This window comes from Geotrypetes seraphini, chromosome 2, assembly GCF_902459505.1.
Source record: "Geotrypetes seraphini chromosome 2, aGeoSer1.1, whole genome shotgun sequence".
Lineage (NCBI taxonomy): Eukaryota > Metazoa > Chordata > Amphibia > Gymnophiona > Dermophiidae > Geotrypetes > Geotrypetes seraphini.
In genome coordinates, this window is record NC_047085.1 from 378,766,797 (window position 1) to 378,792,081 (window position 25,285).

Genomic DNA, 25,285 nt, shown 5'->3' on the forward strand with positions numbered 1-25,285 from the left:
AAAAGAACATATAAACGGATATCAAAGTGGAATTATTTTGACAATAAAGGATCTAACCTAGCTTTATATCATTTTTGGGTAAATTATCTACTGTAAAAATAAACCAAATTTCTAGTTACTTGACCTAGTGGCTGTTACCTGTGCATCACTTAAATGATAAGAAAGAAAGGCCTAGGGCATATCCAAGACACCCTCAGCCATTCAAGTTTTCAAGATATTCACAATGAATGTGCAATGTACAGTATATATTTGCATATCCTGAAAATGTGACTGGTTGGGCATGTCCTGAAGTCTGTGTTGAGAACTAGTGCACTAGGAATGCTACCTTGCATTCCATGGGGGGAATATGTGGGACAGCGTAAAGATGGAGTTTTTTTATTATTTACTATACATATCACAAGAATTTTGTGCATTGTAGCAAGTTCTTTTGAGTCATAAATTTATTCATAGTTTATATGTAGACCCAATAACCATCAAGCACAAATTTTATTTGAGTAATTATTAAGTAAACATTATCGACCTATTAAATGCATATGCGGAAAGCAATAACATTCCCTGGGTGCTTTCAGAATTTTAAATAAAGCTGAGGGACTGCAGTAGATGATGAAATAAGCCATCTGACATGTTACCCTACAGAACTAGAGGTTCAATTAGAGCAACTTTCACAGGTTGATGGCATCACAACGGGAGCATAACAAAGTAACAAGAAACTGCACACTAGAAATCGGTTCAACACATTTTAAACCACATTCCTAAGGTGGCATAAGTGGAGCGAATAAACTATCTTTTGGAAACAGACCAGCTGATAATCAAAATGATTTATCCGGCTGCTGACCAGTTAAATCTCTTGGTCAAGGCTAGCCACTAATTTTCAGCTGAATTTACCAGCTAAATGCCAGTGACATTCACAGTTATCACCTAACTCAAAGCCAGTTATGATGGGTGTGTTCCAAGGGCAGAGTCAGCACGTGGCCACTTAAGTGCTAATATTAGAGGACATGTGGCTCTGGCCTGTTCCGTCCCCGGCAAGAGGGATGTTCAATCCCTCCTGCCGGCACACCCACCCCACCCCCGTAACATCCCTGGCAGGAGGGATGCCCACTCCCTCCTGCCAGCACCCCCTCCAAACACATAACCAACCTGAGCAACACCCCCCCTGAAACCCACCCGGACCCCCCTATACCTTTACCTACAAGTCCAGCCATAGGGATGCCTACTTGCAGATAAAGGTATGGGGGGGGGGTCTGGGTGGGTTTCAGGGGGAGTGTCAGCAGGAGGGAATAGGCACCCCTCTTACCGGGGATGTTAGGAGGTACTAGCAGGAGGGAGTGGACATCCCTCCTGCCGGGAGTTGTTTCGGGGGTTCCAGCAGGAGGGAGTGGACATTCCTCCTGTCGGTTGGGAGGATCTTTGTCTGCGGCAGCTGGTTCAGCTGATCGCAGCAGGAGAATTCCTCCATCCCCCTTTAGCTGAGCGGTAGGGACTCCTCAAAGCCTGTAACTGGCACCCTCAAATGATTGGCAGGCAATCTTACTTGGGCACCGGTTGAAGAATCGCGGCTTTGGGGATACCCTGCTGCTCGGGGAAGGGGAGAATTCCCCTGCCATGATCAGCTGATGTGGTCTGGCGGCAAAGATAAGCGGCTGAAATATAGGCCAGGCTTTTTCCAGGCCTACATTTCAGCCGCCTATCTTGACTGAATAGGTGCGATTGTGCCCTCAAATGACTGACAGGTGATCGGCAGCCACTGACTTGGGCACCGCTTACATAATCCGACTCTTAATGCGCAGTTAACCTGTGAAAGTGACCATGTTAGTGGGTTTTGCAGTACCGTATTTTCGCGGATATAACGCGCACCATTGTAAAACGCGCACAGGGGTATAGCGCGCAGAAATCACGATGATATGTACAAAAACTTTTCTATACCGCGCTCAGGCATATAACGCGCATGCTGCCCGACTCTCCTTTCGCCCGCCCTGACTTTCCGTGCGCTGTCCCGACTCTCCGTTCACCCCCCCTGACTTCCGTGCACTGTCCTCCCTTGAAGTCCTGTCCCCCCTTGAAGGTCTGTCCCCATCCTGAAAGCCTGATGCCCCTCCCGACGTCCGATACATCCCCCCCCCCGGCAGGACCACTCGCACCCTCACCCCGAAGGACCGCCGACTCCCCAACAATATCGGGCCAGGAGGGAGCCCAAACCCTCCTGGCCACGGCGACCCCCTAACCCCACCCCGCACTACATTACGGGCAGGAGGGATCCCAGGCCCTCCTGCCCTCGACGCAAACCCCCTCCCCCCAACGACCGCCCCCCCCAAGAACCTCCGCCCGTCCCCCAGCCGACCCGCGACCCCCCTGGCCGACCCCCACGACACCCCCACCCGCCTTCCCCGTACCTTTGTGTAGTTGGGCCAGAAGGGAGCCCAAACCCTCCTGGCCACGGCGACCCCCTAACCCCACCCCGCACTACATTACGGGCAGGAGGGATCCCAGGCCCTCCTGCCCTCGACGCAAACCCCCCTCCCCCCCAGCCGACCCGCGACCCCCCTGGCCGACCCCCACGACCCCCCCACCCCCCTTCCCCGTACCTTTGGAAGTTGGCCGGACAGACGGGAGCCAAACCCGCCTGTCCGGCAGGCAGCCAACGAAGGAATGAGGCCAGATTGGCCCATCCGTCCTAAAGCTCCGCCTACTGGTGGGGCCTAAGGCGCGTGGGCCAATCAGAATAGGCCCTGGAGCCTTAGGTCCCACCTGGGGGCGCGGCCTGAGACACATGGTCGGGTTTGGCCCATGTGCCTCAGGCCGCGCCCCCAGGTGGGACCTAAGGCTCCAGGGCCTATTCTGATTGGCCCACGCGCCTTAGGCCCCACCAGTAGGCGGAGCTTTAGGACGGATGGGCCAATCCGGCCTCATTCCTTCGTTGGCTGCCTGCCGGACAGGCGGGTTTGGCTCCCGTCTGTCCGGCCAACTTCCAAAGGTACGGGGAAGGGGGGTGGGGGGTGTCGTGGGGGTCGGCCAGGGGGGTCGCGGGTCGGCGGGGGGGGAGGGGGGTTTGCGTCGAGGGCAGGAGGGCCTGGGATCCCTCTTGCCCGTAATGTAGTGCGGGGTGGGGTTAGGGGGTCGCCGTGGCCAGGAGGGTTTGGGCTCCCTTCTGGCCCAACTACACAAAGGTACGGGGAAGGCGGGTGGGGGTGTCGTGGGGGTCGGCCAGGGGGGTCGCGGGTCGGCTGGGGGACGGGCGGAGGTTCTTGGGGGGGGGGCGGTCGTTGGAGGGAGGGGGGTTTGCGTCGAGGGCAGGAGGGCCTGGGATCCCTCCTGCCCGTAATGTAGTGCGGGGTGGGGTTAGGGGGTCGCCGTGGCCAGGAGGGGTTGGGCTCCCTCCTGGCCCGATATTGTTGGGGAGTCGGCGGTCCTTCGGGGTGAGGGTGCGAGTGGTCCTGCCGGGGGGGATGTATCGGACGTCGGGGAGTCGGCCGGGCAAGAGGGCTTGGGCTCCCTCTTGCTCCGATCGTGGATGCGGGTGCGGGTGGGAGCGCGTGCGAGCGGTCGTTCGGGGTGGGGGTGCGAGCGGTCCTGCTGGGGGGGTGAATCGGGCGTCGGGCGGGGTGGGAACTATGTTTAAAAACTTTTGTATACCGCGCTCAGGCATATAACGCGCGAGGGGTATGCGCGGTACGTAAAATCACGTATAACGCGCGCGTTATATCCGCGAAAATACGGTAGTTTGCTTCTTTCCGTGCATTAAACTGCACATTACCAAATTTTTCAGAATTTTTTCTGTCAGGGGGCATGGCTTGGGTAGAAAATAGTGCATTACACCTACCACATGCTAACTGGCTAATACAGAGCTATTGCGGCCCACACCACCTCCTAAATAAGAGGTGTTAACTTCCTAATTCAATAAATTTGAGTGCATAATTTTACGCTTAGGGCTCCTTTTACGAAGGTGCGCTATGGGTTTTACTGCACGCACTGGATTAGTGCGCGCTAGCAAAAAATCTGCCGCCTGCTCAAAAGGAGATGGTAGCAGCTAGCGCACGTGGCATTTTAGCGCGCGCTATTCCACGCGTTAAGGCCCTAGCGCGCCTTTGTAAAAGGAGCCCTTAGTACACAAAATTGAAAGCACCAGCTACAGGATAGTGTTAGTTGCGCGCATAACTTAATACAATAATTAACTGCTAATTGGTTAACCATTTATTGGCTATACTTAATGCTAATTAGCAGTTACACACATAACTGCCCTAAGTCGGAATTATATTAACTATACATGTAAAAACCAAAGCATGCAAGTGTAAGGGGAATAGGGATATGGGAGAGACATGGGTGGGTGAAGGATGTGCCCAGCACTTATACTGTATATGTGGATTATAGAATACTGGTAATTACATGCCTAACTGCCAGCAGTTAAGCAAGCATGTACAGCAGCCATTGGGCTAGCGTAATTGTTCATGCCTACACTTAGGCATGTAACCTTGGATTTAGAGTAGACTAAAAACAATTTGTGATGTAGAATTTGTGTTTGGTGCACATTATCCTGAAGCCTAACTTTTGGCAGTCTACCTGGAGCAGGTACCGTGCGTTAATCTGAATACTGAATGCATGATCCATAATAAAAATGCCCCGTCTTGATGCAGTGTTAGTTTCGGGCTTTCCGCGTGTTAAATTTCTGCATAATAGCATGTTAAGCCCAAAATGTAATGCATTTTAGTGGAAGGGCCCCTTTATTCTTTCTTTTTATTGTCTCCTCACATATGGAACAGCCTAATAAGTCACTTGGATGGTTATTTACTAACAGTGAGGGCTCGATTCTATAAAATGGCACCTAAAACTTAGGTGCCGAGCAGTGTAGTTCTTAGGCACGAATCTATAAAAGTTAGGCACACTTTATAGAATCGCACCTAGCGGCGACTAAAGTGGGCTTAGGCGTCAATATTTATGCTAGGGTTTTCTTGGTCTAAATGAGTGCGCCTAAGCCCAAAACAGGCACCTACATGTAAAACACACCCATGATCTGCCCCCTAACTATGCCTACTTTTTGGTAGGCACCTTGGACTAGATGGCTATCTCAAAGTGGTAGGCGCCTACCAAGTTAAGCACCTACCGTCCAATTAAGCGCAATTTACATCAATTACAGGATGCTAATTTTTAATTACCAGCACCGCTAATGCCTTTTAGTTAAGTTAGTGCCTAGATCGGCTAGATCTAGGTGTCTAAATTTAGATGTCATTTATAGAATCAGGGCCTTAGTGCACACTAAGCTAGAATATGCTTACTGTTGGTAAATGACCTCCCTGAGTAAATTTGAATCGGATAAAATCACCCAAAAAAATAAATTCCCTAGCTATTCACTTGCTATTTACATGATCCTGAACTACATGTATGGATTATTTGAAATTACACCACTAATACATGTGTGAAACTAAAATATTAAAAAAGATATTACATCTGCATATGAACGCACACACACACACACACATGAACATACACACATGCACACGTGTATTTATCCAACAGTACATGATTAAGCAGATTATAGACCTGTATTTAGCAAATCAAGCTAGTTCGTACTGCTTTGTGATTTAGGAGGACTGCTTTAAGTCCAGCAGGGGAGCTTTATCACTTTCTGCCTTGGCCTCAAATTTCAGGTCAAGTTTGTTGTCACTGGTTGGAGTTTTCTCTTCTGGCAGGGGGGGATCGGTCTCGGTGCTGGCTTCCTTCTTTTTCTTCACCACAGTGATCACTTCAGTGTAAGTGATCTCTTCGCCAGTTGGATCAATGGCACCACTATACAAAACAGACTCTATGCCTCCCGCCCTGCTGCCTTCGTTACCTTCAGCTCCTGCTCCTCTTGCTTTTTTGTTGATATTAATTTTGAAGGCTTCCTTTTTGGGAACTGCTTTGGAAATCGACTGCTTAAACCTTTCACCGGATTGTTTCAGCCGCTCCCCTGACTGTCTGATCCTCTCTCTCCTTTCTGGCGTCACTATTCGCGTACGAATCCTGTTCACCTTCTTTCCAAAATTTTGCTTTGTCTTCTGCATGCTTTCTTTAGAAAAAGCCTTCTTGATGTTGTCTATTCGTTTCATACCAGATTTCTTCAGTCGAGATGCTTTGGTCTCTTCTAAGTAATATTCCTCATCAGAAGAGAGATCTGCTGGTGGGTAAAGCTCATCGCCCAGTCCACCATCTTCTGTCCGGTGCTTGGCAATGGTCACCTTGGTGGGACATGGAATTTCATCCTGTGAATGAAGAATACAATGAGTTATCCCTGGGCCGTAATAAAACTACTAATATTAAAATAGGAGGGTGACTGCCCTTACATTGATTTTCACTTTCAAAAAACTTTACGATGTCATTGCACATTTCAAGATATACTGAAAAAGATCAAAGAGTAGTTGTGCTTCAGAAGTTGAAAATAAACTGTGCATGTACCCCAGAAGATTAGGCCCTGCCTACTAAACTCTGTTAAAAAGGGCACCAGAATGTCATCTTATTGTAGCTGGTAAAGAGCACCTGCTTTTAAAAGGAATAGTAAAATCCAAGAAATTTGTTCCCCTCTCACCCTGCAAAACATCCCTATATCCATATGGTTTTCAAAGCACAAGTATTCCGTAGCATCCTCTCCTCTGGAATAGCATTACCCCGCCCCTGACCTCCGAAGCCCTGCTCTGTTGCTCTAAACCCCGTCTCCACTCAATATCTACAAAAGATCCTCTTCACTATTACCCCCATTTCCTGCTGGACCCCCCCCCCCCCACCCTGCTTACTATAAGAAGCTGGCTAGGGGGGATCCCCAATTACTCCTGCCTTGTTGGCAGCATATTTCAAAATGGGGCGAGCTGACCTGTTGTTCTTCTTTGCTCTTGATGTGAGGAGCAAAGGGAGCAGTGGATCAACCGCTCTTATTTTGGAAGATAATGCCAGCAGTAGAGAAGGGACTGGGGATTGCACCAACTTGTTTCGGACAGGGTTTTCTTTGGCAAACTGACCAGGGTCATGTGCGAGGAGGATGGGGTCATTTACAAAAGATTGGGTGGAGGGGACAGGGCTTGGAACGAAGGCGCTTAACTTCATTATGGGGGTAATGCTGATGTGCTAGAAGGCTGTGGAGACCAAGGGACAGTCATTATTTGGTCATCCATATAGGCAAGGGAATTTGTTCATGGAGAAAGAGGGTGCAGGTCTCTTGAAGTTTTCTGTCCCTTTAGCACTGAGAACACAAAACATCAGCAACTGCTTTTTTACTTTTTTAAATGCCCAAAGGATGCTACCTACACCTCTTAGAGTGTAGCAAAAGTTCCCAAAATAGCACAGATCGAGATTTTTATGTGATCCAAAGTATTGCATTGCTTTAGCAGAAACATTAGTTGTTTTGCATGGTTTTGCACATGTTACAGTTCATCAGCTGGCATGCTCCGGGCCTGATTTGTTGCAAAGAAATAGCACCTTGGGGATCACACTGATAAGCATATACATTACATTATGAGATCCAGAAGAGTTCTTACTGCTTGCCCTCTCCTGCCCATTTGACTCGGTTTATGTGCTCGTCAGTGTGATCCCCTAGGTCCATGGGTCCAGACCTTTTATGATTTATCAATTAGCTTCGTGCAGATGTTCATCACTGAAACATTTTGGGCACTGGACTGATGAATATTGCCCCACTGAGTATTTTTTGTAGCCAGCGTAGGCTGGTCTATTGCTGCTCTATTGTATATCACAATGTCTTCTGCAGCTCTCTTGTTTTTCCCACACATCAAAACAGCAAACACAATTGCACGCTTTTTACAAATGTCGCACATTCTTTCCAAACAATATGTAATAATGTGTTTGCAGCTAGTGATATACGCCGAAACTGGCAATTATCACACAAAATATACCTCATTGCTGGGTTCTGTCATCAGTGAAATTCCACATTGGTTTTAGCTTATTTTTGTTTTTTAAAAGCAATTGAGTTAGTGGAAAATATTGATGCTCCATCTGAGAGGTATTCAGCACTGTTTAGCTGGCCAGGAATGGCTCCTGGCCGGCTAAATAGCGCTTAACCAGCTATCTGCCAATATTCAGCAGGTGATAGCTGGTTGTCTCCCAATTTATATCCCAATCACTGGTTATGTCATACAGGGCAAGAATGTTCTCTGAAATGGCTCCAACATGGTGGAATGCCCTACTAAAGGAATTAAAGCTAGAAAAAGACATTCAAGAAAGGGAAAGACTATCCTATTCTCAGACTACTTCAACGGAAGCTATGAAACTGATAGAGGGCAGAAACAACATTGAAGAAATAGCAGGCTCTTTCTCCCCCCCCCCCCCCCCACACACATAAAAGCACGATAGGTCTAGACATGTATGCACATAGTAGATCTTTCCAGAATGTTTAAGAGATGAAGAACATAGTAGATAGAACTATAATAAATCAGGATGAGAGTAACTAAAATTATCAAGGATGAGAGTAAATAATACACGTGGCTAGAACTATTTAGAATGTGTGTAAATATGGTATATTTAGTTGAAATGGTTAATCTAGTATTATATGTGTATATACATAGGATGATTAATTTGATATAAATGTGTGCATATATGTAGGGTGATTGATTATGGTATAAATGTGTCTGTATTGAAAAGCATCTCAGAAAACACTAACTCTGTGTTGTAACACTGTTACAGAAGCTCATGTGAATTGCCCTGAATTGACTTCCTATTCATTAATAGCTGTATAGAAGTTTTCAATAAACAATGCAACTTAGTCGGTCAACACTAATATCCATTGACTGGGTCCCAAAGTGACAGGTTGGGTCAAGAACTGGTTGAGTGGAAGGCGACAGAGGGTAGTGATCAATTGAGATCACTCTGAAGAAAGGGATGTTACAAGTAGTGTGCCTTAAGGTTCTGTTCTTGGGCCTGTTCTTTTTAACATTTTTGTAAACGATATTGCTGAAGGGTTGTTGGGTAAGCTTTCTCTCTTTGCGGATGATACCAAAATCTGTAATAGAATAGATACGCCGGATGGTGTGAATAACATGAAGAAAGACCTGATAAAGCTTGAAGAATGGTCTGAAATTTAGCAGCTAAAATTTAAAGCTAAGAAATGCAAGGTCATGCATTTGGGCTGCAAAAACCTGAGGAAACGGTACAGTTTAGGGGGTGAAGAACTTATGTGCACGACAGAAGAGCGGGACTTGGGTATGATTGTATGTGATGATCTTAAGGTGGCCAAACAGGTTGAAAAGGTGACAGCAAAAGCTAGAAGGTTGCTAGGTTGCATAGGGAGAGGTATGGCCAGTAGGAAAAAGGAGGTATTGATGCTCTGGTATAAAACTCTGGTGAGACCTCATTTGGAATATTGTGTACAATTCTGGAGGTCGCACCTTCAAAAATACATAAAAAGGATGGAGTCAGTCCAGAGGAAGGCTTCTAAAATGGTGTGTGGTCATCGTGATAAGGTGTATGGGGACAGACTTAAACATCTCAATCTCTATACTTTGGAGGAAAGGTGGGAGAGGGGAAATATAATAGAGACGTTTAAATACATACGTAATGTAAATCTGCATGAGTCAAGTTTCTTTCATTTGAAAGGAAACTGCAATGAGAGGGCATAGGATGAAGTTAAGAGGTGATAGGCTCCGGAGTAATCTGAGGAAATACTTTTATTCGGAAAGGGTGGTAGATGCGTGGAATAGTCTCCCGGAAGAGGTGGTGGAGACAGAGACTGTGTCTGAATTCAAGAGGACCTGGGATAGGCATGTGGGATCCCTCAGAGAGAGCAAGAGATAATGGTTAATGTGGATAGGCAGACTAAATGGGTCATTTGGCCTTTATCTGCCATCATGTTTATATAGCAGCCAGATAGGCTCACCTAAAAAGTAGGTCTATTTTTGGCTGCTATGATTTAGCTAGTCAGCCGATGAATATTGGCTTGACTGACTATGTCTACTGCAGCTGAACTTAGACTGGAAATGCAATGCTGCTGGCCAGATACAGCCCTGACATTTAATTTTTGCATTCGCTGCCGACTGCAGGAGGTAGCAGTGCTGCCTCCTACAGTCTGAATATCGTCCCTTGTAAGATTTTTTATTGAGGTTTTCAGAGTAAACTATTGCACGCTGGCCATCTGACATCATGGTTTGATTTATTGCATTGCTTTCATGATGTCATCAGTGTACAATAATTTTTGCCTTTCTGATTCTTACTGTTGTTTGGTGCTGGCACTTTATTGTTGCTTCGAGCAGGAAAACATATTTTTGCAATGAAGGGTAAAATTAAGTAGGAGCCGAGCAGCATAGTCTATGACAACCTTCTTGATCCATATCTTTTTAGAATGGAAGAGATTTGGGGAAAATAATTATTCTATGCAACACCGATCTTCTAGATCCCTTCAGTAGCGGGACTTGGCCTTTATAGGGCTCAATTCATGCAAACAAATACTTCCCTTGGAACATTTTTCCATAGGCACAGAACAGTTATAAATTTCTCATGAAGCAATCCTATAGCTCTGAATGGCATTAGCCTAGAGGGGGAGATGAGAAAATAGGCCGTCTCAGCGAGGGTAATTTTAACCTATAGGTTGTAGTTCTGCTTTTACAATTGTCTAAGAACTACTTCCTGAGACTGGTGCCTGCTTTCTCTAGGGCAATTTTTCGAACAGCAATAACGTACATAGTTCTTTGACATCAAAATTATAAAATATTTTTACACCCACCAGATAGGACTTAACAGAGATCTTGATTTTCTATGGCATTACAAACTATTAAATTATACTTCTTTGCCACCTTATTACCTATCCATGTCTCTCTGTCTCTCACCCACCCAATCCTCTTTGTTTCTTACCTTTCCCACCCCTTCCTATTCCTGTGAGACTGTCATTGGAATGCTTTCATGTTTTACTTATATAAACTGATGTTTGTTAACATTTGCTTATTTCTGATCTGGAAAAGAAGGGTTACATTTGAAAGCTAATCAAAAAATTCATTCTTAGTTCAATTAAAAGGTACCACCTTATTTCTGTTATGTTTTGTTTTATTTCTGTATACAGTATTACTTTCAAAAATGGACTAGCATAGCTACCACACCATTTTGCTTCTGATTATACAAAATTACACAGACCGTTTGCTCCTCCTACCAAAGTCCTTCCTGTGGAAGTCCTCAAACCAATGCAGGCTAAAGTGCACATTTTGAATAGTGGCATGTACATACCTTTCTGTGCATTGAGTATGGGGTTATAAACAAGGATCTGCTTTTCAAGGTTAAAATGCTGTTTTGCCTCTGGAAATGGCTTTGATTATTCCATAGGGGTGAACAACCTCAGCCCTTGCCCAGTTGGGTTTTTAGGATTTTCCAAAACAACAAAGGTGTAACAATAGTCCCTGGATGTAGCTGGAGTCGTCAAATTCAAAAGTTTATTAAAATATCATCTAACTTGAATAACAGAAAAAAACATATATCAACAATTTGCATAATACACTAATTGCTCCCAGGAATGGTAATTGTAACCGGACCTATGATTACCATTCCACAGGATTTTCACACTGAATATTCATGAGATCTATTTGAATACAATAGAGGCAGTGTATGCAAATATATCTCATGCATAATCATTTGAAGAATCCTAAAAACTGGACTGGCTTGCAGCCCTCTGCCAAGGTTTCTGATTTGAGGAGTTTGCAAATCACATTTATGGGCTATTTGGCAGTATTTAACTGGTGGCACCTAATTAGATAATGCTGGTGAAAATCCAGGGAGATTACTGCGGCACTAAGGGGCTGATTCTATAAACGGCACCTACAACCAACTGCACGTCAATCACACTTACCGTAGATGCCGTTTACAGAATAAAGGCTAGCGGCGCTAATGTGGACTTGGCATAAGTCTTGTTTTGAAATTGTAAGTTTTGTTTTGTTTTTTTTTTCCTTTTCCTGATCTTTGTTACTGATGTAACAAATATTAATAAAATATAAAACAAACAAACAAAAAGGGGCTAGCGACGCCTTTGTAAAAACTTAGGCACCTGAAATATAGGCGACGGTTTTAAAGGCCTGCATTTCAGGCGCCTAAGTTTTTGGAGAATCAGGCTTAGTGGCACCTAAGTCACGATACACCCACATAAAGGCCAACTTAGGTGTTAGGCAACGTTAAGCATCATGCGATAGGTTTTTATCTTTTATAGAATCAGATAGGCACCTAGGCATAGATTCTGTAAAACGCGCCTAACTTTAGGCGTCCGATTTAAGTGGATAATGAGCGATTTAAGGGTCTTAACAAGCATTAATTGGAACTTAGACGGAGTTAGATGTCCTAAAAGCGCCCATAGAGTCTAATAGACGCCTAATATACGCATAGTGCATTAGAGACTATACGAAGCCTAAATAGTGCCTAAATAATGCTGATTGCCCACTTACGCCACATGAACCTCTAAAGCACACCTAAAGTTAGGCGCACTTTACAGAATCTAGGCCCTATTGTCCAATTAATTTTTTTTTAGCGATTATTGAACTTATTATGCCAATCAAGTTAGGCGCCTAAGAGGTGCCAAACTTTAGGCACCCTTTAGAGAATCTGGCCCAAAGTGCTGGGGTGGTATGGGGATAGAGTCTGGGTAGAGCTAGGAACATCCTAGACACCTCTGTTATTTAGCAGGGGGGACCAGATAACTATCTGGTTAAGCAAAAAGGCTAAATTAACTAGGTAGCGATCCAGGTACTGCCATGGAATACCAATAGTACCTGGGTAACTCCCAGTGGCTGTCTTCTGCCAAAATATTCAGTGCTGGTACCATGATAGAGCCTGGCACTGAATATTCAAGCACAAATTCAGCCAGCAGCAATAGTTGTTTAACAAAACACTGACAGCTACCAGTTGAATAATACCCTCTTCACGTTTATATTTCAGGCAAAAAAAGTGCAACTAATTAGCTAGTCGCACGCACGTAAAGTAGCAGACCTCGCTTATCCGCACTTACACTAGCTGAAATAATTTTCCTGCACCTTTTCTGATTTCTTTTTTTTTTTTTTTTTTTCAATTATCTTTATTAGCAACTACAAAGGAACATACAACCATGATCAGAGTAATCATAAAACAGAGCAGGCAGAAAAACAGCACTGGAAACTATGACAGCAAAGGTTGCATGTGCAATTTTTCTTTTAGAGGTTCCCGTATTTCTATCTAACTCCTGTTACTCTATCGCAGGGATGGGCACAGAGTGCCACATGAATGTGATACTATCCTTAGTGGCAAGACTCAAGGTGAGAAAAGCCATGGGACCAGATAAATTGCACCCAAGAGTGCTCAGAGAGCTGTGCGATGTCCTGGCGGAGCCATTAGCCATGCTCTTCAATCTCTCCCTACGTACGGGGAGAGTCCCCCTGGACTGGAAGACAGCTAACGTTGTGAGACTCACATCGATAGTGTGTAAACTCATTGAAACACTACTTAAAGTAAATTAGACATGATCTTGGAGGAGGGGAATCTGAGGGATCCCAATCAACATGGATTCACTAAGGGTAGGTCATGCCAATCCAATCTCATCAGCTTCTTTGATTGGGTAACAAGAAAGTTGGACTCGGGAGAGTCTCTGGACATAGTGTACTTGGATTTTAGTAAGGCTCTTGACAGTGTCCCACACCGCAGGCTTTTAAGCAAGATGAAATCAATGGGGTAGGTGAGACACTAACTGCATGGGTCAATGATTGGCTGAGTGGTAGACTTCAGAGGGTGGTGGTCAACAGCACCTTCTCTGAGACATCGGAGGTGACCAGCGGAGTGCCACAGGGCTCAGTCCTGGGTCCACTCCTTTTTAGCATATTCATAAGGGACTTGACCCGAGGGCTTCAGGGTAAAGTAACATTATTTGCCGATGACGCCAAAATATGTAATACAGTAAGGGAAAGTAATTTGCAGGATTGTATGACGCAGGACCTGCATACGTTGGAAAGCTGGTCCTCGACATGGCAGCTGGGCTTCAATGCTAAGAAATGTAAGGTCATGCACCTCGGTAGCAGAAATCCGTGCAAAACTTACACCTTAAATGGAGAAACATTAGCTAGGACTTCAGTAGAACGAGACTTGGGAGTGATCATCAGTGCAGACATGAAGGCTGCCAAACAGGTAGAGAAAGCATCATCCAAGGCAAGACAAATGTTGGGATGTATCAATAGAAGTTTCATCAGCAGGAAACCTGAAGTCATAATGCCACTGTACAGAACCATGGTAAGACCTCATCTGGAGTACTGTGCGCAATTCTGGAGGCCACTTTACCACAAAGACGTGCTTAGAGTCGAGTCGGTTCAGCGGATGGCCACTAGGAAGATCTTGGGGCTCAAGGGTCTCTCGTACAAAGAGAGACTGAACAAATTGCAGCTCTACACTCTAGAAGAACGCAGGGAGAGGGGGGACATGATTGAGACATTTAAATACATCACAGGTCGTGTCGAGGTGGAAGATGACATCTTCCTTCTCAAGGGACCCTCGGCCACAAGAGGGCATCCGCTCAAACTCAGAGGAGGGAAATTTAAGGGTGACACCAGGAAGTATTTCTTCATGGAAAGAGTGGTGGATCACTGGAACAAGCTTCCAGTGCAAGTGGCCAAGGCCACCAGCGTGCTTGACTTTAAGAATAAATGGGACATCTACGTGGGATCCCTACAAAGGTCTAGTTAAGGCACTCAGACTTAATGGGGTGGGTCAGTAGAGTGGGCAGACTTGATGGGCTATAGCCCTTTTCTGCCGTCATCTTTCTATGTTTCTATTATGTAATACTTGAGTTACCATATGGCTCTAGAAACAGGAGGACAGATTGAGACATCTGGGTTTTACTTCCATTGAAAGCAATGGAAGTAAAACCCGGATGTCTCAATCTGTCGTCTTTTTTTCTGGAGCCATATGGTGACCCTATGTAATACTTCAGAACTTGAAATGCACAGAAACTCGATAGACCCTCTTTGATAAATAAATAAGAACATAAGAATTGCCATGCTGGGACAGTCCGAAGGTTCATCGAGCGCAGTATCCTGTTTCCAACAGTGGCCAACCCAGGTCCCAAGTACCCAGCCAGATCCCAGTGCCGCGTTTATGCAGTGTATCTCAATTGCACTTGCCCCTTATTAAGATATTTCAATATGTTGTACAAACACATTGGTTTAATATTTGGGGACCCATTTATTAAGTTGTGTTAGGTGCTAATGCATATCTAACACAGCTTAAATTGATGTATCAAGGGGCGTACTCAGGCATTCTGTGATAACTGCCAAAATGAGTGATGGTAAGTACACACAGAGTAATTCTTCAAAATGGCTACTTGCTAAAGGCACACAGCAATTAATACAAAACCTAAACAAAGCACCAAAAGCTGTTTTTACAGCTTTGCAAAATACAGCCTTAGACGCAGGAAAGACCCATATAAGGGCATGTTAAGGCCACTTTTTACCACAACTTAATAAAAGGGCCCCTATGTTATGCGTGCCTATTATTATGCTGACATGGAGTAAATTTTCAAATGGAGGCTGAGATTTAGCCCTGGAATGATGCACACTAAGCACAAAGGGGCTGATTCTTTAAAGGGCGTCTAAATTGGCCAGCGCCTAAAAAATGGCGATGGCTGCATATCAATCACACTTAGGCGCCACTTACAGAATCGCGGCTTGTGGCGCCTATGTAAAAACTTAGGCACCTGAAATATAGGCCAGGGTTTTAAGGGCCTACACTTCAGGTACTTAAGATTTTGAAGAATCGCGCTTAGTGGCACCTAAGTCAAGCTCCACCCATAGAAACGCCCACTTAGGCATTAGGCACTGCTATATGCCATGCCATAGAATCGGCTAGGTGCCTATTGCCCAATTAAAAATTGGCTTACTAATTATCGAGGCTATTAAATTTATTTTGCCAATTAAGTTAGGCGGCCTTTATAGAATCAGACTCAAATTCTATACAGGCTGCATTTATGTACCTAAGTTTATGTGCAAGTTTCAAGTTTCAAGTTTATTAGGATTTTTATATACCGCCTATCAAGGTTATCTAAGCGGTTTTTACAATCAGGTACTCACTTACACCAGCAAGCACTTACACCAGCTTCAGTGGCTGGCGTAAATATATCTAACTGTAGGCCAGCGATCTCCAATGTGTGGCCCCCAAAGTCCTCCATTGTGACCCTCAAACGGTTGGTTGAAATGCACTTCAAGTCCTGTAAATGCGTTCATTTCAATCTTGCTCACTTGAGAGTAACTACAAGCAATCACTTAAGTGTGTTGCTCAGGTGTCTCATTTATGGAATTTGCTAATTTTGACAATCCAAAATGAAATAGGTTTTTAAAATATATCCTTGAAGTGTTGTAGAATCAATACTCAAATTAATTTTTCTTTAATACCCAGTTTGAACAAGCAGGTCAAGGTGGTTTACAAAATTAGTGCTTTGTGTAAGCTTGGAATCTTTTAGTGGCCCTCAGAGCTTTCTCGTATTCACACTGTGGCCCTTCACATGAAAAAGGTTAGGGGCCACTCCTGTAGGCAGTTAGGTGTGTAAATGATAGTGTTCCATAAACTGCTTATAACTGCCTGATGCACCCCTGACACGCCCACACCTCCCAGGTCCACGCCCCCTTAAAGTTGCATGCTCTGGAATTTTAGCATGCAAATTATAATTAATAGAATAGTGCCTAAGAACAGTCACACATATAATTGTTAATTAATGCCAGTTAGTGTAAATTAAGTCCAATTATAGCCCAAAATTGGCTAACTCCAATTAATAGCAAAATTATTGAGTTAAGTTATGCACACAGCTGACCTTATTCTATAACTTGCTTGCACAAATTTGTGCACTAGTTGGAAATATAAGCATGAAAGTTTATAGAATTAGGGGGATGGTTATTATCATATCTATATTATATAAATGTTCTGCCGTGTTAACTTTTATGGTATCATTCATATTCTTCTGACATTTGTCATATTTCTGTTATATGATTGTTTTACATTGCTGCTAAATGTTACTTAAATTTGTTACTGAATTATGTTAGTCCTATTGCTAGGATTCAATTTGCCATCTTTATGTTTACCTCATATTGTATTCCTGCTTATATTCGGCCATTTTATTATTGATATACTGTCCCTGTTGTACACAACCTTCAGGGGTGGGGTGTAGGCATTCAGGGGGGGGGGACATGCAGGCCTTCAGGGGGACAGGCTGTCCTTCAGGGGGGGTGTAGGCCTTCAGGGGGGGATGCAGGCCTTCAAGGGTGGGGTGTAGGTCTTCAGGGGGGTGCAGACATTCAGGGGAGGGAGCCCTGGTGTAGAAGTACACGGAGAGAGGGAGGGAAGGGAGAGGTTCAAAGAGGCATGCATATGCCGGACTTTGGGGGGAAGAAATAATGGGTCTAAAAACAGAGGAGACGGAGAGAGATGGTGGAAAATGGGATTTAGGGATGAAAGGAACAGAAAGGGAGAGATGGTGAACCCTGGGGTGGTGGGGAAATAGGGAGAGATGCTGGATGAAAGGATAGTTGAGAAAAGGTGGATCTGTAGATGGAGTTGAAAAAATTGAAAGATGCCAGACCTCCAGGGGAGGGAAGGGAAACAGAAGGGGAGGACAGAGATGGCAGATGGATGGTTAGCATGGAGAAAGAAGAAAGAAAGAGACCCTGGCAAGCAAGCTATCAGAAGACAACCAGAGCCTGGGACCAACAAGATTTGAATTATGACCAGACTACAAAAGTTAGAAAAAATAATTTTATTTTCTGTTTTGTGATTACAATATGTCAGATTTGAAATGTGTATCCTGCCAGAGCTGGTGTTAGACCGCAAATGTGAGCTTGGATTTAACAGAGAGAGGAAAAGTCTTATTTGTTTGTTTATTTTGTTTACACCACAGTGCCAGTGTGGTTAGGAGAAGGCAAAGGGGGTGAAGAGGCTATAAAAGGGGTGAAGAGGCTATAAAATAAACTCACCAGGAGTTTTTTTTTAAAAAAACACACAATTGGGCAAAAAAATCGAATCAAATCGAATCAAAAAATCGATTCAATAGGCTGAATCGAATCGAATTGAAATTTTTTTCCTGAATCGGGCAGCACTAGTATTCACCGATTAGTCTTCAAAGGCTGCTGACAGATCAGGTTTTCAGGATGCCTCTAGGCTGGTGCTCCGGTGCCTTTCCTCCTTTTCTCCTTTCTGCCCCCTGCTCCCCTCCCCCCCACTAGCGTACCTCTTGAAAACATCTTCCACTTGCTGCTTGCGCTGATCTCAGCTCCCTTCTGTCATCACTTCCTGGTAAAAGGACCAGGATGTGACATCAGAAACATAGAAACATGATGACAGATAAAGACCAAATGGCCCATTTAGTCTACCCATCTGCAGTAACCATTATCTCTTTCTTTCTCCGAGAGATCCCACGTGCCTATCCCAGGCCCTCCTGAATTCAGACACAGTCTCTGTCTCCACCACCACTTCTGGGAGACTGTTCCATGCATCTACCACCCTTTCTGTCAAAAAAAAATTTTCCTTAAATGATTCCGGAGCCTATCACCTCTTAACTTCATCATTTGCCCTTTCATTGCAGAATTTCCTTTCAAATGATTCACTCGATCACTGAGGCCAGCACAAGCAGCAGGTGGAAGATGCTGCTTGCGCCAGTAAACATTTCAAGAGGTACACGAGGGATGGGGGAGCACATGGCATGGCGATGCTGGGCTCTATCACCTTGGGTGCCAACCTCCCCAGCGACAACACTGCCCCTAGGAATATGCATGTGTGGTGCTTCAGCTGTATGGAAATCTATCTCATTCATGTTCATTAGGGATAGCCTGAAAAACTGATCTGTTTGTCACTGTCAAGGATTGGAATTGAATAGCTCTGATATCAAGAATTAAGTAATTCAGCTATACATTAAGTAATAATAATAATAATAATAACTTTATTTTGTATACCGCCATACCCAGAGAGTTCTAGGCGGTTCACAGCAATTAATAATGTTACAAAAGAAGATACCATTGGGAATTAACATTTTTTGGAATGAACATGTCATTTAAGTTGACAAGTAATCAGGAATTTTTTTTTTTTCAGCCACCTAGTTTTTGCCATATGAAGTCCTGATATATTAAGAAATTATGCTCAGTTATACTTCCAAACTGAAGATATCAGCCTTAGTTTCTGCATTCTAAAGCACTTTCAGAATTGAAATCTGTTTTGTGTTTTGATAATCACTGACTCATATTTCAGTAGAGGAGAAAGATTGCCAACCTTTTAAGAACATAAGATATGCCATGCTGAGGAGACCAATGATTCATTGAGTCAAGTGTTGTACTGCTGAGAACAGCTACCCTGGGTCGTCAGGAAGGGCCCTATCCTCTCCCCTTCATGCAGCAGACATGCAAATGACACAAAACTATTCAAATTTGTCAAAACACATGAGGAGTGGGAAAAATTGCAGGAAGATCTTAGGCATTCAAGTGGGAAATGAAATTTAATCTGGACAAACGCAAAGTGACGCACATCAGTAGTGGTGTAGCACGGGTGAGCGGCGCCCAGGACGGTGGCGCCCCTCCCCACCCTCTTCCCCACCCCTCTGCTGCACACGGGCGCCCCCTCCCCGTACCTTTTTAACTTCAACGTGAACAGCCACCAACTTACTGTCCATGTCGGCTTCAGCGCTCTCTCCGACGTTAATTCCTAGGTGCGGGCCCTGTAAGTGATATCAGAAAGAGCACCGAAGCTGACGTGGCAGCAAGTAGGTGGCTGCTCATGCCAAAGTTAAAAAGGTACGGGGGGAAAGGAAGGGGTGCGCACATGGCAGGGGGAGGAGTGGGAGGGGTCGAGCAAGATGGCACCCAGGGTGAATTCCCCCTCAGCCCTCCCCCTTACTATGCCACTGCACATCAGGAAGAATAATCCAAATCATAGTTACCTGATGCTAGGGTCCACCTTAGAAGTCAGCATCCAAGAAAAAGATTTGGGTGTCATTGTAGACACTAGGAGTAACCTTGGACAAACATCTTACATTAGAAAAGCATTCTAATTTAGTGTTTAAGAAAAGTATTTCAGTGCTCCGGAAACTCCGTACTATCTATAATAATGAAATGCTAAGCGCGCATGCGCACTCTTACCGCATGTTCCCTGAGACCTGATCTGTCGGGCTATGGCCGGTAGGAGTGCGTATGCACGCCAGACAAGCCTCATTGCTCTCCACCTCGCACCGCTGCAGTGGGTCCTCTCACGAGACGCACCTGCCTCGGAGAAGGATTTCGACGAAGGTGGCGATCATGAGGGGAGCCACCGTTGCACCTTCAAAACTAAAAATAAACTTCGGCCAGAAACCGACGCGGTGTGGAGCGGCAGCTGTCAGGAGGAGGGCTTCGAGGCGAGGTGGCTGTCGGCAATTTGCTTTTTGTCGTTGGGGCAGCCAGACTTCAAGAAGCTGGAAGACGGTGAGGACCTCTTCACCAGCACCGTTTCTACCAAGCAGGTGAGGCTACCCGGTTCCCTCCCTTGGTGCCAGGGTGGTGAAATAATACCTTTTTAAAGCTGCAGCTGCTGTCACTAGGGAGCTCCCATTCCACTCCCAATCTGGCACACTTACTCCCCCGACTGCCACCTTTCCTAGGATTTAGCACACTCAATTCCAAGCCACTTCACTCCTCCTCACTGATCTAACACAACTGCACAGGGAAATGGAGGGGGAAGGAATGCTGATGTGGCTACTGCACAGGGAAATGGAGGGGGGGAGAGAAATGCTGCTGCATAGGGGCAGGGAGAAAGACAGATAGTGGGAGGGAGACAGAAAGAAAAGAAGAAAGAGATAGGGGCAGGGAGAGAGAGAAAGAAAGAAAGCGGGAGAGAGAGACAGAAAGAAAGACAGACGCATATATTCTAGCAGGGGGAGGTAAAACAAAGGGAGAAGGGCTGCTGCTGGATAAGGGGAGCAGTGAAGGGGTGGTGGTGGACACAGGGGAGGTAAAAGGAAAGGAGAATGGACAGGGGGAGCAGGCAAGGGGTGGTGGTGGACAGTCAAGGAAAAAGAAAGACAGAAATACAGAAAGCGGCTAAGGAGAGAGAGAAAGAAATAAAGACAGACACACACACATATATTCTAGCACCTGTTAATGTAACGGGCTATAAGACTAGTTAAAAAATATTTTGACGAAGTTTCCTTTCGTCTACTAGTCCAATCTTCTATCCTGAGTGTTCTTGATTATTGCAATATTATTTATGTAGGCGCTCCCAAGAAAATTATTAGAAAATTAAGGATGGTCCAGAACACGGCTGTCCGCCTTATTTACGGCCTAAAGAAATGGGAACATATTACCCCTCCCTATCAAAAGCTTCATTGGCTGCCATTTGAATCCAGAGTTCTGTTTAAGTTTTCTTGCTTCTGTTATAAAATAACATTTGGTATACTTCCGAGTTACCTAAACTCTCATTTTAATTTGAATTATACAAATAAGAGCTCTCGAAGATTACATTTGTTCGCCTATCCATCAGTTAAATTTTGCCAGTACAAAAGCTTTTGTGAAAGAATCTTTGCCTTTCAGGCAGCTAAATTAAATATTTGACTTGCCAGGTGTGTGTTAGAAGCCACTTCCTATCTGGATTTTAGAAAACAGATAAAAACTCAATTATTTAATAGGCTATTACCTTAATAGTTTTTTCTCTTTTTATCTTGCTACGTAAAATTCTCCGCATTCTCTTATATTGCATGCATTTTATAAATTATGTATTTCTTTTCCTTAGCTGCATTCAATTGCTGTCTTTTTAAATAACTTGTATTGTTTGTATCTTATCCAATTGTTGTGAACCGCCTAGAACTCCCGGGTATGGTGGTATATAAAAATAACTTTATTATTACTATGCTGAAATCTTCTGCCCAGTGTGTGGCCGCAGTAAAAATAGCAAACAGAATGCTAGGAATTATTAGGAAAGGGGTGATAAGACAGACAATATCATAATGCCTCTGTGTCGCTCCATGGTGAGTCCTCACCTTGAGTATTGCACAAAGTTTTGGTTGCCATATCTCAAACAAATATAGTGGAATTAGAAAAGGTTCAAAGAAGAGTGACCAAAATGATTAAGATGATGGGATTCCTCTCGTATGAGGAAAGACTGAAAAGGTTGGGGCTCTTCAGCTTGGAAAAAAGACAGTTAAGGGGAGATATGACTGAAGCCTACAAAATCCTGAGTGGTATTGAGTAGGTAAGAGTGAATTGATTTTTTACCCTTTTCAAATGAACAAAAATCCAGGGGACACTCCATGAAATTCCATGGGAATACTTTAAAAAAATAGGACATATTTTTTTTTTTACTCAAAGAATAGTTAAGCTCTGGAACTCGTTGCCAGAGGAGGTGGTTACAAAGGTTTACTTATCTGGGTTTAAGAAATGTTTGGACAAGTTCCTGGAAGAAAAGTCCATAGTCTGCTCTTGAGATAGACATGGGGGAAGCCATTGCTTGCCTTGGATCAATAGCATGAATGTTGCTACTGTTTAGGTTTCTACCAGGTACTGTGACCTAGACTGGGCTAGATGGGCCCATTGATCTGGCCCAGTATGGCTATTCTTACGTTCTTAAATGATTCAAAATAGTGCAGTAATACTCATAATAGATGCCCAGAAATATGATCATGCCACACCTCTCCTTCAAATGAACACTAGTTAACTGTCCCTTACAGAACACCTTTTAACATTGGTCCACAGAACACACTATTCAAGTACATCTCTATTTCTTTCACGACTGCATATTCCTTACTCCCTCGCTAGATCACTGATCTTTAAATCAAAATCTTTTAACCATAATCATTCATCCTATTTGCCTTGACACTATTAGACAACCCACCCAATATTCAGCTCTATTTAACCAGTCAGAGATGACTCCTGGCTGGTTAAATAGAATTTGGATGGCTAACTGCTAATATTCAGTGGGAGATAGCCAGCTAAATCCGCTGAATATTCACAATTAGCAACTAGCCGCTAGCCACCTATGCTGTGCAACTTAGCCAGCTAGCTGAGCGTCGTTGGCTGGCTATGAATAACGGTCAAATTGGGACGTATAAATAGCAGACCTATCTTTGGCTGCTATTAACTTAACCGACCAGCACTGAATATCGACTTAGCCAATTAAGTTGATAGTGACAAAAGAACCCACAAATATTCAATGCTTGTCACTGGAAATGGCCCAGCACTGAATATCCAGACTTGCTGCCCACTATGGGACTTAGCTGGGCTGCCTCCTACAGTCTGAATATGGACCCAATCTATTTTTGATGTAACATGACCCTCCTTGCTCAACAATCTACCGTATATACTCAAATATAAACTGAGATTTTTAGTCCAAAAAATTGGCCCCAAAATGGTGTGTGTGTGTGTGTGTGTGGGGGGGGGGTCTCAGTTTATACTCAAGTCTTCAAATAGTATCCCTTCTTCTCCTCCTCTGCCACTGCTGCCAGCCCACCCAAACCAGCAACATTCCCTTCTGTCCCTCCCCCCTCCCTGATTAGGATGACTAAACTGCCTTTCGGACCCTGCAAAGGGTCACTGGAAGTCTCGGCAGCCATTTTCACCGCGAAGAGAACATGGACAGGAGTGAGAATCATTCCTGCCGCAATGCACCACTAGACCACTGGGAACCATGGTAGACCTGGGAGTACTTTTTCTGGGTCCAAGAGGGGGGTTTGTTTTCCTTTTGGGGGGAGAGAGGGAGGGAAAGATGGGAATGCTGCTGGTTTGTGGGGGACGGTGATGGCAGGGAAGTCTGTTGTCAGTTCATGGGGGGAGGGGCACTGATAGCAGGAGAACTCTGCCGGTGTATATGTGTGTGTGGGGGTGGGGGGTGGGAGTGGGGTGGCACATGAGGAGAAGGAAGAAGGAGGACACTAACGGGAGGGAGGGTGTTAGGAATGCCTGACAACCACAGGTTAGGTAAGGGGAGGAATGGTGGAATATAAACCCTCGGTTTATATTCAAGTTACCATTTTTCCCCTAAAAAGGGGGGGCAAAAATGGTATTTTGCTTTATAATTGGATGGGTTTATATTCTAGTATATATGGTACTTTTATTGCTGCATCTCACTCTTATTCATGATTTAAGTCAGCCTTTAAAATTAATTTCTTCTCAATTTGTTACTCATCTTTAATTTACTTACTGAAGCTTTAGTGGGGGGAGTGGAAGGGATTAAGCCTAATCTGAAATGCATATCAAATTCATCTTTCTCCAACTATTTTCCATTGCTCTCAGCTTCTCTCTCTTTTCTATCTAATCTCTGTATATTCTCTCCTTTGATTATTTTGGAATTGTAAACCGCTCAGTTGATAATCTGTGTAGTGATATTTTAAATCTAAATAAACTTGAACTTGAAAAGGTAATCTGCATGCCTTATTTTCCTCCCCTGAGCTCAATGTAGCCCAAAGAATGCTTTTCTCAGTACAGCAATAAGTACAGACATTGTGAAAGAATGAGCAGACATTTTCTCATGGCATGAGAACCGTTTTTAGGCTGCTCTTCACCACATACATTGCTTTGAAAACTGCCTCAAGGTATGTAATACACATTATCAGTTTCTGAGGAAACTGCATAGCCCCAGCTTAAGTGTAAGGGTTCAAATGCCTCCAGAATTTGATTAGTTTTTAACTTCCAAGTAAATTCCAGTAGTGTTCCAGAACTAGTACAAGGCTATTATTTGCCCTCAGTGAACCTTCAGCCTTGTGCCTTCGTTATTTAACTTTCAAGCCCTTAGAACCTCCCTCTCTGAGATTGATAATTAAATTCAACCACTGTGATCACTCCAACATTTCGAATACATGCTTCTATAAATTAAGGAGGCCAGTTTGGAAGCCTTTAATGTTGATCCACATATAAATTGATTTGCATTTGCATGTGTAAATGGTATACATGTATAAAATGATTGTACAGTGACACTATTTACAAATGTAATGGCCATGGGCTAAACAAATTCAAATGGGGTATGTTCTAGCATGGTTTGAGTCAGCCAAAAAATTATACTGCTAATCCTGACCTTGCATGGAAATACATGAATATTTTCCAAATTTTTATAGGTATCACCAAACCTTTATTTTGCATCAGGGTATGTATTGGATCCATCCTGAATTTATGGAGCATCTACTGGATTGGCTGATATTAGAGAGTCATCTTATGGCCCCTTTACATCGTCACCATATTTTGAGTATCAAGCTTTCTAGAATATATAAGGACAATAGTATTCTTTTTTCCACCTGGAAACAAGCCAACATGGCTTCTGCAAGGGAAGTCGTGCCTAACGAACTTATTGCACTTCTTTGAAGGAATTAACAAATGGATGGACAAAGGGGACC

At 44.1% G+C, this 25,285-nt stretch overlaps 1 protein-coding gene across 1 annotated transcript in view; it reads right to left on the bottom strand.

Moving 5' to 3' along the window:
- Positions 1 to 3,618: 3,618 nt before the first annotated feature.
- Positions 3,619 to 25,285, bottom strand: part of CAVIN4 (caveolae associated protein 4) — a 67,643-nt gene continuing 45,976 nt past the window's right edge. The window contains exon 2 of the mRNA XM_033930651.1: positions 3,619 to 6,236. Within this exon, the coding sequence (XP_033786542.1) occupies positions 5,577 to 6,236 (660 nt within the window). The 3' untranslated portion in view covers positions 3,619 to 5,576. The remainder of the gene's footprint in view (positions 6,237 to 25,285) is intronic.